The 14,841-nt window shown below is 39.2% G+C and overlaps 2 protein-coding genes across 2 annotated transcripts; one reads left to right on the top strand and one right to left on the bottom strand.

The window, feature by feature from the left end:
• Nucleotides 1–4,781: 4,781 nt before the first annotated feature.
• On the top strand, nt 4,782–5,883 carry GGS23DRAFT_601744 (OTU-domain-containing protein; the record flags this gene model as incomplete). Its single annotated transcript, XM_051519234.1, has 2 exons — nt 4,782–5,160; nt 5,255–5,883. The coding sequence occupies 2 exons, from the start codon at nt 4,782–4,784 to the stop codon at nt 5,881–5,883; spliced, it is 1,008 nt and encodes a 335-aa protein (XP_051366959.1).
• Nucleotides 5,884–6,576: 693 nt separating this feature from the next.
• GGS23DRAFT_505297 (inheritance of peroxisomes protein 1-domain-containing protein) lies at nt 6,577–8,966 on the bottom strand. The gene is made up of 2 exons (XM_051514502.1): nt 8,471–8,966; nt 6,577–8,396 (listed from the first exon to the last, which is right to left on the bottom strand). Exons 1-2 carry the CDS (start codon nt 8,748–8,750, stop codon nt 6,634–6,636), a joined length of 2,043 nt encoding a protein of 680 aa, XP_051366958.1. The 5' UTR covers nt 8,751–8,966; the 3' UTR covers nt 6,577–6,633.
• Nucleotides 8,967–14,841: the final 5,875 nt, after the last annotated feature.

The following is a 14,841-nucleotide window of genomic DNA, read 5'->3' as shown; positions in this document are numbered from 1 at the left end:
ATATTTCGTAATACGTTATAATAAGCCTTATACATATATACAATAACTATAGCTCTCGTAAGTACGGATGATATAATAATTATCACTTAATTAGATTATTAATTTTATTGATTTTACTTTAATTTAAGATTCGTTCTTATCATTAGATTTGTCGTTTTTCAGTTAATATGCTTATTTTAATTACGAGCGTTTAAATTACTTTATCGTACCGCAATAAGTGGATGAATAACTTTTACGTTTAACTACTTTCCTCCCTTTACCCCCTTTACCTTCAGGCTAACGATTACTATATCTCTATAACCGAGGGGTATACCTAAGATAGAATAACTACATTAGATTTCTTACTTCTCGATTAGTAAAATAATATTAATTTTATTTATCTTAGACTATTATATATACTATAGTTATAAATAAAGTGTACTTTCAAATAAGTTATCCAGGACTCCAGTATCACGTGCGCTCTATACCTTCTTGATATTAAGGAATATTTAAGACTTATTAACGAATAAAAAAGAAATATGAATTTCTAAAAATAAAGAAAAAGATAAGAAGTCTTAAAGAAGTATGATATATATGAAAAAGCTAAGGCATTAAAATATGAACCTTATAGCTTATTATAACCTACCTCGATACTGAAGAAAGCTTAGGATATAATTGCATAGGATTTTATTATAAAGTTATCACTATTAAAAGACTTATAAAAATTACGTACGATAATATATAAACGATAATCGACCAACTTACAAAATATAAAAGGTTTATTCCCTTTAAGGAATCAATAATAATAAAGTAAATTGTATTTCTATTTCTTTAATACTATATTAGTAACTACGGATTCTTATAACGAATTATTATAAATAGAGATAAATTAATAACTTTAAGGTTTTAAAAGATATTAATAAAACGACAAGGAGTAAAATGAAAATTATCTACCGTAAAAAAGTTGCTTATTAAGCGATATTATAAAAGGAGAGCGATGATTGTTTATAAGGCGATAATCGCCTACCTTAAAGACAATCGCTCGTTAAAAAGATGCCTGAATATTTTAATTATAAATTACTATATAAGATTAGAACTATTTCTATAGTTTTATAATTATTCTCTGAATTTTCTAGTTATTGATTTTAAATATATAGTTTACTTTTAATAAGTACTCTAAACCGTGAGATTAAAAAGCCTTTAAAGTACAGGTTATATAACTATAATCGATTCTTTAATATATTAAAATAAATACTACTATCTAATAATACGAATAAGTATAGTAGGGTTATAACAAGGCGGTACTTCTAAGCTTAGGCTTACTTTTACCCTTTCGTCCTAACATAAACGTTAATTTATATTTTTTTCTTATTTATATTCATATTATGCATAATGGATTTTTAATAGCTTCTTATATAAACTCCTTAAGAATTTCTTGCTAGTCTTACTAATATATTTTATTCTTAACTCGTTTTTTAAATCCGGTCTAAAATATTCGAATTAAAGCTATACTGTTGTATTTAGTTTTTACTACTTAGCTTTTAAATTTAATAACGTAGGCGTAGTATAGTAGTATGGTAAGACATACCCTCTTAATGCATTACGTAATACGCTATAATAAGCCTTATATCTATATAGAGTAGCTATAGCTCCCGAAAGTATAGGCCATACCATACTTATTATTAAAGTTACTACCTAATTAAATTATTATCTTTATTACTTTTACCTTAATTAAAGATTCGTTTTTACTATTAAATTCGTCGTTCTTTAATTAGTATATCTATCTTAATTATAAACGCTTAAGTTGCTTCGTTATACCGTTATAACCGAATAAGTAACTTTTACGTTTAGTTCCTTTTCTCTACTTACCTCTTATACCTTTAGGCTAACGACTACTACATCTCTACGACTAAGGGATATACCTAAGATACGATAACTACATTAGATTCCTCGTCTCTCGATTAGTATAGCGATATTAGTTTTATCTATCTTAAACTATCGTACGTACTATAGTCTTCGATAGAGTATACTTTCGAGAGAGCCTATCCGGGACTCCAGCATTACGTACGCTCTGTTCCTTCTCAGTAGGCTTATTTAATTTTTATTAAACTATTTACTCGTCGTTCTACCGTTCTAGCTTTATCGGGATCTCTGAAAATAACTTCGACTTTTCGTTTAAAGGCTTTGTATTCCGTGAAGATTTCCTTAGTTTGTCTCCTATTTCGCCGAAATTATTTATATAAGTTAAAAAGTCTTTAATAATAAAGACGAATTAATTATTAACTTACCTATTAAGCTTTAAGTTATTATTAGGATTTATTAATCGGGCCTCATAATGTATTTCTTGTAAAAGTATAAGAATAGTTTTATTATAACCGTCTTATACCGGTTAGTAGTACTAGGTAATTATGCTTATCTTCATATATTAAGAAATTAAGGTTGTAGTTATATAATGAATAGTTTATATACTTTTTAATTTCGCAGTTTAAGGTAGTTATTGAAAGTAAACTATATACTTAAAATTAATAACTAAAGAACTAGAAAAATGTCTATTTAATAAAAAAGATATTTTAATTTAATATAGTAATCCTTAGTTAGGTTATTAAAGTTATTCTTTTAATAAACGATTATCTTTTCAGCGGGCGACCGTCGTCTTATAAGTAATTATTACTTTGTAAGTGATTAACGCTTTGCGGGCGCCCGTCGCCCTTTTTCTTAACGACGCTCGTATAATAAGAGCCGGAATATTTTTATTCCTTAGGTATTTCTGTACCTTCTCCTTTCGTAGCTTATAACGCATACTTATTAGTAATCTTTTTAACTGTAGTTCCTAATACTATCTCTCTTCTCCTTAATTTCTATCTTAAAAAATCTAAAGGTAAGTATTTCTTTCTTATTCTTTATTTCTTTAATTCTTATTATATTCTTTATTCGTTCTTTATTTCGTTAGTTTACTTGTCGAAAGTATCGTCGTAGTAGGCTTATTACTACCTTAAAGTTAACTACCGACTCGTAAATGCCTTATTTTCGTTACGTTCGGCTATTATTTCCTTATTATATTGTTAAAGATTAAGAGTCTTATTCAGAATATTTAATTATTTATCGTCCCTACGATCGTCAAGGGATTTTTTCGAAGGTTATTAACCGTATTATAGAGGAAATAAATTATATTTAAGCAAAGCCTAATAATATTAAAAAAGAACTTGCCCGGATTAAGCGTTACGTTTTTAATCTTTATAATAAAGCTATTCGTTTTTGCCGTTAAAGTCGTCGTATCGTCGGTAGTCTTCGTTCTTTTATCGAACAAAACCTAGCGTTAAAGGAGAAAGCTATCGTTTTAACCTTTCCTAAACTTATTTCTTTCGTTCCTTTTAAAATTACTATTTTTAAAACTACCGTTTCTAAGTAGGAGTTGTTTACTAAGCCTATCGTATTATATTTCTTCGATTTACCGGATTTTAATTAAATTATTAAGAAGGAGTAGAGCGTACGCGATACTAGAGTCCCGGATAAGCTTATTCGAAAGTATACTCTATCGAAGATTATAATACGTACGATAGTTTAAGATAGATGGAATTAGTATTACTATACTGATCGAGAGACGAGGAATCTAATGTAGTTATCGTATCTTAGGTATATCCCTTTGTCGTAGAGATGTAGTAGTCGTTCGCCCGAAGGTATAAGAGGTAAGTAGAGAAAAGGAACTAAACGTAAAAGTTACTTATTCGGTTATAACGGTATAACGAAGCAACTTAAGCGTTTATAATTAAGATAGATATACTAATTAAAGAACGACGAATTTAATAGTAAAAACGAATCTTTAATTAAGGTAAAAGTAATAAAGATAATAATCTAATTAGGTAGTAAACTAAATAATAAGTATAGCATAGCCCGTACTTACGGGAGTTATAGTTACTCTATATAGGTATAAGGCCTATCGTAGCGTGTTACGTAATGCATTAAGAGGGCATGTCTTGCCGTACCATTACAGTAGATAGCTTTTGTTTTATTTCTAATCGTTTTATTCATATCTTTTAAAACTTTTACATTATTAACTTATCTTTATTTATAATAATTTATCTTAGGAGTTTATAATTATTAATATAGTATTATAAGAATAAGAATACTATTTATTTTATTTTAATTAGTTCTTTAAAAGGAATAAACCTTTTATATTTCGTGAGTTAGTCGATTATTATTTATATATTGTCGTATATAATTTCTATAGCCAGGTCTTTTAATAGTAAAAGTTTTATAATGAAGTTTTATACGATTATATCCCAAGTTTTTTTTAAATATCGAGGTAAGTTATAATAAACTATAAGGTTTATATCTCGATGCTTTAGCTTTTTAGTATCTGTTATATTTTCCTATATTGTAGTTTCTAATAAGGTATACTTTAATATTTACTCTATAAAGCTTTCCTATCACATAGACTCTGTTCTTTATCAATACTACTATTAATATATTCTGATATATCAGCTTTTTAGTAAAAAACAATTTTATGAAGTAGCTTTGTATTATAACCTACTATCGGACTTTCAATATAACTAGCCTAAGTTAATTCTTTACCTTTTTTCATCCAAATTTTCTTTTATATTAAATAATATCGTTCTTCGACTGCTTGTCCGCTTGATAATAAGTAAAATAAATAAAATAAGTAAAATATCTACTTAATTATCGTGAGAAATTTCACTACTCCGTCCCCTCTTACTGTCCTATATTCTCTCTTCGTTGACACTTGCATTGGGGATCTAATCTACTTGTATACGCCCGCCTTTATCGATCTGTCTGCATCTGTCATGAAGATCCGGTATAAGGCTCCATCAGGGGGGGGGACGGTAGAGCTTGACGACGAGGCGACTGTTGGCCAGCTTCTCGAATCCATCAAGGTGATCACAGGCTGCGCCGACTTTGTAGTCAAATACGGCTGGCCACCGAAGGCGCTCGAGAGTAGCGAACCCCATGTGTCTCTGCGGCGGATTGGTCTCGAACGCGAGAGCCTTACGATCGTGCCTATCGCAGAGCCCTCGACCGTGGTCGAAAAAAGCGCGCAGCCTATACAAGGAGCCGCTGTAACTGTTCCTCCCTCTGGTGGTGGACCATCGCGGTACAAGGACGCCCGAGGCATTGGGGACGAGAACATCAGTGTTTATATGCCCGAGACGAACTCACACCTAGGTAAGGTGGCCTTTCCTCCCGGGCCGTCGTCCTCAATCGACTTCTCAACCGTGCAGCATGACCATACCCATCCTTTCTAACACCAAACCAATAGTGCTCCGTGTCATGCCTGATGATAACAACTGCCTATTCACGGCAGTCGGCGGGGCCCTCCGCGGCCTTCCCACGGTGCCGAGCAGTGAGATCACTCCCGAATGGCTCCGCCGCGTGGTTGTCGACTATATTCTTAAGAATCCGGATAAATACAACGCTGTAGTCCTCGAGAAGAGTCCGGAACAGTACTGTACTCTTATGCTGCAACCCGGCACGTGGGGCGGCGACATCGAGCTCGGTATAATTTCAAAGATTTTTGAGCTGGAGATCTCCATCGTGGATGTTCAGCGGGGCAATGTCTACCGCATCGGCGAAGACCAGTATGATTTGCGCTGCGTTCTTGTGTATTCCAACATCCACTACGACCGCGTCGCTGAAATCTTCCTCGAAGGTCAGGCGGCCATGGACTTCGATGTCAACCGTTGGAATGTCATAAATAGTGACCATGTTATCGCACACACAAGGGAGTTGTGTAAGAAGTTACGGGATGAGTATCATTATTTCACCGATACCACGGGCATGGTTGTTATATGTAACGAATGTAAATGGATTGGACAGGGCGAGAAGGCTATCGCTGAACATTCTCGTCGGACGGGACATTCTTCTATTAGCGAAATCGCGGATAAGTGACCAATTGACCACCTTCGTCGCATTGCGGATTATTCCATCGTGGACCTCCCGGAAGCGTGTAAACCACGACTTGAACGGTGACCGACCCCACTGTGGCTCCTGACACCCGTCTTCACGTAGTAGCCGTGTGGAGAGGTGAGGGTGGGACGAAAGCCGAGGTAGGCATTATAGGACCTACGTGAGGTGGTGGACACATAGGTATGTTGCGGTCCGGTTGGCATCTAGGTATGTGTCGTAACGCATCGCTGTCGACATACGTTGACGTTGGCTTGTCCATCCTCCCTATGTAGGGTCGAATACCAAATGGCCTGACTCGTCTCTTGGGAACGCAGGGGTTATATGTGCATTGATACAATCTGGTGTGATGAGGCCCAGCCAGGATTTGACTTGTCGGAGCCTGGATGGTGGGATACCCCTGAGTATCAGGGTACGCCCCCCTATGTATTCCTCGAGGCTATGCCATTTAATTATTATATGGTTCTGCACCCTCCACGTCCAATAGATATACGTTATACAAAGCAACAGGCTGGTTCTCGGGCTCCTAAACTGACGCCCGTAGACGTAACGTCGCGGGTCCAGCATCAACACTCGGGCCATGTAGTGCTGGCGATTCAACCGGAAATCCGACGATGCTAGTACCGACGGTTGAGCCCTCCTCCTGATAGCCCCAACTCCCACAGACATCCCTACAGTAGATTATACAAACCCATACGTAAAAGGATAGTAGTACAAGCACCCATCTATCCCGCTCTAGTCAACTTCCCAACTGCGGCCACTAGTCACGGCGTAGTCATCGTCGTCGCTCCAACTGCTAAATTCGCCATCGGAGTAGTCCCATTGGACCGGGATTTTCTCGCCGCCTTCACCGAGCCCAAAGACTAAGCCTCGCCACTCACCAGCGGCGATTTTCGCAGCTACCTTGAGCATGGTATTAACAAGGTAACTTGGTGGCGTCAGGAGTATTTCCACCGTCTTATGTATGATCGTACCCGGTACCCGACTCGCGGTTTCGACGCGACTCTGCGAGACCTGCCTTTGAGGCGCCGAGAAAAAGTCGGCAGCAGGAGGCAGTGGCGAGAGGGCATGTCGGCTAATAGATAAACTATGGTGACGTGGTCGCGACCAATTCTGGCCTTCTGGCCTCTCCTCTAAAGCAGACGTATGCGGAACCTCGGCTTCAGGCAGAGAGATCGCGACTACGTTATCGCCCTCACTAGGAACAGATGGTGGTGCTGGAGAGGCTATTGCGTTGGTAGGGCCAGCGGCTTTATCAGCGCACGGTGTGAGCGCTCCAGACACGTCAGGCGGGCTAGCGTGGGCTTGCGGATCCTTCCCACTAGAGGACTGGCGAGGAAGGGCGACGCTTTCGTGAGGGTGAGGGAATTCTCGTTGAGACGGTGTTACTGGCCGCGACGACGGCGGTGATGGCGGCAATGGGGTAATAGGGGGATGCCATGACTGAACACTGGTGAAAGGATCGGCAGGCCCGAAACGAGAACCTTCGTGCAATGCAGGAGGTTGTGATCGCTGCGGCGAGGGGCGGGAGCTCGTAGCACCGGATAATTCCCTCCTCAACCTCGAGGGGGTTGAAGCTAAAACGACAGGGCGCGGGGAGGGTACGTTAAACGCGCGCCCGGCAAGCGCCCGGCTCATCCGTTTCCGCGTGAGATTGATAGGAGCAATACGACCAGAGCCTTCAAAGGAGGAAGGCTCATCGGCTGTCTCGTCACCTATGGCTTCTGCCTTTATGGTCATGGGAACGGGAGACTCGAGAGAGATATCCCTCTCCGCGCGTCCACCTGTATCATCGCCAACTCGTACCGTTCTCGATGGAGTGTTTAAACATTGCTCGTTATCAGACTCGACCAGGGCACTCTCGGCATCGATCGGGTAGGCGTCTTCCAATTTTGACCTCTGCGAGTGCTCGGGCCATTGGTCTGGCAGGTGCTCAGGGCGGCTGTAGTATGCTGCTATGATATCCCGTACAGGCGTCGTCATTTCTGATGACCCCTGATCGCCGAGATAATCGCCCACTGGCTGGGACTTCCGACGCCTTTCGTTGAACACAGCATCGGGTTCGGGTTCGGTAGGCGTGATCCAGTCGGTAAAGATGCTGGCTCGCCGCTGCCCACGGAGGCCTCTGGGAGACGGCACCACTATAGGTGAGAAAGGAGATGATATTAGGTTCTTGCCTTCTGGTGTCCATGCCTTCTTTATCACTGACGGCTGTTCCGGGAGTTCAACCGTAAAGCTCCTCTGAAAAGGACATTCTGTTTTCTCAAAGAGCAGGATCCTATCGAAGACTTCCCTTAAGACCAAGGCGCGTTCCTTATCGTCGGGCTTAGAAACCGGGAGCTCAATTCGCCAGTACTGTGGCCGCCGTATCTGTAGGACGAAGCGGCTGTTATCTTCGTCGATACACCAGCATTGGCTCTTCGGTAGAATGGGCTGCAGCGCCGAGCCGCAACTTAGGAAGGCCACCGATCCCGGGGCGCGGTATATGCGGAACAGGCCTTGCGGGGTTCCGGTTAGTGGGTAGGCTGGAGGAGAGGAGGAAGCGATTCGCAAGCTGGGCGTAGAAACGTACCGATGGCAATCGTTCTCTCCAGGCGCGACGAGGCCGGGGGTTTGCCCGGTCGATCGTCCTGAGAAGAGGGTCGCGGATCTAAAGGAATGCGCTGACTCGTCGTAAACGAGATGATCTTGACAGAAGGATGGGTGTAAAAGGTTTCGACTAGTTCTTCGGATCGTGAGGGTAAACTGGGCCCTTGTTGAGTTGGCGGACAGGCAGCCGGTTCCGGGATAAGCAACCGAGAGGCCCCCGGCGTGTCGGCTCGGCCGGCTGGAACCGCTGGTACCTCGTCCATGGTCGCACGCCCAGCTTCTAGCAACAGGCTAAGAACGATGCACAAGAATCACAGTCCCAGGCAGGGCCCAAGATATGACGTCTTGGTCATGGCGAGACGCCGCGGGGTGCGACGGGGAGTGGGAGGCGGATGGAGAGGCGGAGGCTTACGCGAGGGAGAAGAAGACGAACAGGTTTGGGTATTTACGATTCAATTTGACTGCAGGATGACTCGAAAAAGCAGGCAGACGGGATCGGGAACGAACAACCTCTCTGTCGGTCTTCGTCTCAATCTCGAGTCGGCTCGATGCTTGCGGGGGGGGGGCGTGGGTAAGAAGTAGGAATGGGGTCGGTCGTAGGGTGGAGGAGAAGGGGAAAGGGGGGAAGGGGAGGGTTGCACAGAGTGTGGTAGCAGGTTTGAAGAATCGCGTATCGGGCCAGGCAATGGGAGCGCATGCGGCGGCGACGACGACGACGACGACGACAACGGAACGAGGTGGGCGGTTGGGGAGAGAGAGCTTTTGATCGATGGTGTCGAAATGAGGACCCGGGACGAGGAATCGAATGTTGGATGGGTAGCCCCTGTAGGTGCCGTCACCTGTTCATCTGCCACCTGCACCGATAGCGTGCCACTTGCGCTCGGGTTTAGCTGCGGGGCAGTCACCAGGAAGTTGATCAGCCCAACAAACGCCGTTTGACTTATAGGCCTACTTATAATAGGCTAAACCCTGGTGTTGCGTACTGAGACGCGGACCGGAGAATTAAACTATTTATTAAAAGAGACCTGCTAGGGGGCGTGTATAAAGAAAACTAATTTATTAAAAAGTTATTTATTAAAAAATATTTATTAAAGCTTTTTTATATTTTTATAAAGTTTATATTTTAATGAATATGTTACGTAGCTAGCGAGAGCTAAGCTTAGGTTAATAGGTTATTCGCAAAGGGAGTAGTGGAATACGGGTAAGAAGGTATATATTAACTAACTAGAAAAGAAGGAAAGCTACTAGAGAGTATAGAGTAATCTATAGATATATATAGTAATACTCGATTAGCTTAAGTAAGCTAGGTAATTCCTACTAGGAGTATATACCTACGTAATATACCCCCTAATTAAGCTTACGATAGTAAGGTTAACTATAGTCCTTTACTCGCGATAATAGCCCAAGGAGGTTATTCCCTAGTCTCGCTATGCCTCGTTAAGGTTAATCGATTATTAGGTACCCTATCTCGGGCTCCTTTATATTCCCTTATCCATATATGCTCCGGTTTATTACTAATGGTATTTTCTTTTAAGTTATATATTCTTCGTACCCCCTACTTAGTACTTTATAATTTATTATAAATGAAAATAATTACTCGCGTAATTACTCGTATAATTATCTGTATAATTACTCGCTTTCGATTAAGCGGTAGTTAGCTATATAAGTAATATAGTAATAATTACTTTAGTATTAATACTAAGATTTAATCTCCTTTATTACTATCGCGCGCGTTTACGTACGTTACTTATATTAACCGATTCTACCGTTTTTCTTACGAAGGCGGTTAAGTATAAATATATCTAAGATTTCTCGCTCTTGAATTAAACGTACCTCTCTCTTTTCCTTTCTTCCCTAGGTTATTTATTATAAGTATATATACCTAACTATAATTAAGTAATTCTATTAATTACGCGATCGTAAGTTAATATAACTAATAAAGCTTCGTTAATTTATTATCGTAAAATAAGTCTACTTTTTTTATAATTTACGTAAAGCGTAGCTCGCGTATTATACGAGTCGTAATATATTTTTATTAAGCGATCGTAAAATAATAACTTAATTTATCGCGATAAGGGTTATTATTTATAATTAATATATTATTCTTAATATTAAAGTATTCTAGGATAATAAAGCGACCGTTAGTTATTTTATATTAATAAATAAGAAGTTATTCGAAATAATCCGTTTATTACTTACTTATTATTTACCGATAGTAATATAATACCGTAATTAACGATTTCTTAATATATCCGATACTTAAGAGCTTCGTAAGATTATATTAACGGTTTAAGGTATCGTAGCCTCGCTAAAATAAAAGGTACTTAGCCTTTTTACCTCGAGTACCTAGCCTCTTACCTCCCGTATACGTACGGGAGGTAACGCTAGAACTTCAGCCGGTAGCTAAGCTCGCCGCGGAAGGATATCCTTTACTCCCGGGTCCGGGGCCTTAGTTATCGCTTAGCCCCTTAAGGACCTCTTTATCGACGAAAGCGACGTCGATATAATTATACCTAGCCCCTTAGCGTAACGTACCTAGGCCTTAGTTACTCGCGCTTTTTAAGGTACCGTATCCCGAGCTATCGAGGTCTCTACCGACGAATCCTCTAAGGAAAAGTCCTCTGAGAAAGACTCCTCCTCCTTATACGAAGAAGTAATCGAAAAAGGCGACCGCTTAATTATATTAATTATTCGTAAGGTTCTTCCGCGTAAAATCTAAGCCTAGATTCGCGTATATTAAGTTACGTTTTCTAATAATATCGCCGTTACTCGCGTAACTTAAACGGCCGTTATTATTATTATTCCGACCCGTAATAATATCGTAAAACGAAAACGAAGATAAAGACGAGAACGTAACGCTTTATCGGCTTCCGGAATAACTACTAGTCTTATTAATTCCTTTAACCCGGCCGTTCCGGCGGTTCCTTTTAATATTTTAATAGCGCTAGTTATTCCGGCTTTTAATACCGCCGCCTTAGAAATTATTTCGGTTACTTATAATCGAAAGTACGGAGCTTCCCGTATAGTTCCTTACCTAATTTATATACGTAATACGGCTTAGAATAAGTCTACTAAAAAATACTTCGATTCTTTCTAAAGTACCGGCCGTTATTACCGTTACTTATCCGGTTATGCTTATATACTTTTATAGGTATTCTTATCTCCGTACGTCGAGATCTAAAGCTAACTTTATATAAGGCCGACGCTTTAATTTTACCGGCTACCTACTTTATCGTCGCTCGTATCGAGGCTTCGGCCGATATATAAGCTTTATTCTACGTTATTTATACTCGTTAACGTTATTTATAAGCTCTTAAATTCGTTACGATAATAAAGGAGCTTTTAATCCTTTATTAAAACGGAAAGTAAATACCTACGGTTCCCGAGACCGTAAAGTTACGACGAAGCGTAGTTAATTCCGGTTAGTTTACCTAGCTAAGCGTAAGCCTTTCCGCTACCGGGCTTTCGACCGTCGTAGCCGTACCCGCTCTTAGCTTTATACCTACTAGCTCTTTTATTACTTTAACTAACGTAAGTAACGTTTCCGCCGCCTTATCGACCGTAATACCGAACGTAGCTTCGTCGGCCGCCGCCCCGAGTAAGAGTTAAACGTAGAAATAAAAGACGTTAGAGGAAAGGAAATAAAAGAATAATCTTCCGAAAACGAAGAATAATCTTCTAAGGAAGTAATATCTAAAGTCGCTCGCGATTATCTGCTTATCTTATTCGAGTAATACCTATACGGAGTATTATACCGATAAATTAATCGCTTATACGAAGAGATTATCGAATATTAAAACGAGCCTATTAATATTCGTATATCTCGCTAATCCGCCTTTACTTACGACTTTCGTCGTTAAGTTTTTTATTTTAAAGTAACCTTTATATATTAAGATTTAAGAGTAATACGAGTTCGGTATTTAATAATAAGGAAAGTTATTTCTATATAATAATAGTACTTTATACCTATATATTAACTAATTAAAGGAAGAATTTACGTACCGTTAGTACTTACGGCGATTCTTTAAATATTATTATAATTATTTTTCCGTAAGTATTGAGGAGGAGTAGAGCGTACGCGATGCTGGAGACCCGGATAGGTTCACTCGAAAGTGTATTTTATCGAAGACTATAGTACGTACGATGGTCCAGGATAGATAAAACTAATATCGTTATACTAATCGAGAGGTAAGGAATCTAATGTAGTTATCGTATCTTAGCTATACCCCTTAGTCGTAGAGATATAGTAGTCGCTAGCCCGAAGATATAAGAGGTAAGAAAAGAAAAGGGGTAAAACGTAAAAGTTATTTATTCGGTTATAGCGGTACGACGAAGTAACTTAAGCGCCTATAACTAAAATAAATATATTAATCGAAGAACGACGAATCTAATGATAAAAACGAATCTTTAATTAAGGTAAAAATAATAAAGATAATAATCTAATTAGGTAATAAACTAGGTAATAAGTATAGTATATTCCGTACTTACGGAAGCTATGGTTATTCTATATAGGTATAAGGCCTATCGTAACGTATTACGTAATATATTAAGAAGGTATATCTTACCGTATTATTATAACCTCCTTAGTTTAATTATATTATAAGGGATAATTAAACTAAAAAGGATAGTACGGTAAGTCCCGATTAATATCTCCCCTTAAAAACTACCGCGAAACTCTATTTCTCCGGCTATTATTTAACTACTACGGCCGCGCCTTTAACTTCTCGTTTAATATTATAAAGGAGTCCTTTTATTACTTTATAACTAACTTAGTCCGGTTTACCTTTACCGATCTAGCTTAATCGGCGTTTTCTTTCTTTATTTCGGCTACCTTCTTCTTAGTTTCGTCCTAGCCCTCCTAATTAAGGGGATAATAGGAAAGCGGGCGCGTCCTAAGGATTAACTAGGTATCTTTCCTTTACCTATACGGTATAGAGGTTTCCTTCGACTAGAAAGCCTTAATTCTTTCTAGTCCGGGGGAAGGAAGGGAACGCGTTATAACCTTAACGAGGTTATTATAGCGGAGGTTTACGTCCGTTAATACGAGGAAATAAAGGGAATTAGGTATTAAAACTATAAAAGAACGACGGACTTCGGCTTATATAATAAATTAAACGGAGGATTTACGGCTAAGGGGCTCGCCGATCGACGTACTCTAAGCGGATATTATAGCGTTAATAAGGTTAATTCGCTTCTAGTAATTTACGGCTTACCGAAGACGCTTAACGATACTTATTCCTTCCTTTAAAACTCGAACGCTATAAAATTACTCTACTACCTCGGCGTATTCTCTTATAGTATTAAAGAAATCGAGCCCCTTATTTTCTTAGGCTTAACGCGCGACTTCGATCGGTCGTTTAAAGATAAGATACGGTAGAATACCGCTTTAAAAACCGTAGCTATAATTATTTTATTAATTTACTAACGCGATATAATAAATAAACTAAGGGGTTATACCGGGCTTAAGGCTACCGTCTTCCTAGGCTCGCTATAACTAACTAAACGTATACGCCGCCTAATCGAAGGCGCCGTTCTTAACTATATTAAAACTATATAATCTCCGGAGCTTAGGAAGGTATAGCGCTACGGCGAAGTAGGCCTAGGAAAACTTCGTAAGGTCGGTAATAACTCGTTCGGGATTTATTAAATCCGTATGAATCGTAAAGATTAAAGTAAAGGCGGGATTATCGAGAAGGTATCGGCGGGTTAGGAAATCGAACGATCTTATCGATCGGTAGCTTATCGTTTAATATAGGTTTACTTCGAAGGCCGCCTTCTTACTTTCGAGGTCGTAGCTTATTATAGTATAAAAGGTACGGATATTCTCGTTAATAAGGTAGTCGTAGCGGGCGATATAAACGAAAGAGTTAGTTAGGATTACTTTCGTTTATTCCTATTACTATTAGTTTATAGTTCGGGGCCGATTAACGGATAGCTAGAGGACCTAGGCTATATCGGATCCTAGCTCGATCTAGTTCCTCTTCGAATCGTAATTATCTAAAGTATTAAGTTAGTATTTCTTTATATTACTTTAGTTATCTTTATTATTATGAATTTCCCGTAAGAGTTTTATTAAGTCGGCTAGATCGGTACGACGTACGTCTTTATAAACGGAGGAAAGGAAGAAGGAAGGAGGGATTCCGGCGGAACGGAAGGAAGATATAATAAAAATAAAAAAAAGAATTAAGGAAAAGAGGAAAAAAGATAATAAATTAAAGATAAAAATAAGAATTTAAATTAATAATAAGAAAAGTAGGTTAGAGATTAATAAGAATATAATAATTATAGGGGGGGGGTTTTCGAAATAGAATGCTTAAAGAGGAAAAAGAGAGGGAGGGAGGGAGACGTATTAAC

This window comes from Durotheca rogersii, assembly GCF_024521655.1.
Source record: "Durotheca rogersii strain YMJ 92031201 chromosome Unknown GGS23scaffold_79, whole genome shotgun sequence".
NCBI classification, from domain to species: domain Eukaryota; kingdom Fungi; phylum Ascomycota; class Sordariomycetes; order Xylariales; family Xylariaceae; genus Durotheca; species Durotheca rogersii.
The sequence above is the reverse complement of the archived record's forward strand: the minus strand, read 5'-3'. Positions and strand labels throughout refer to the sequence as shown.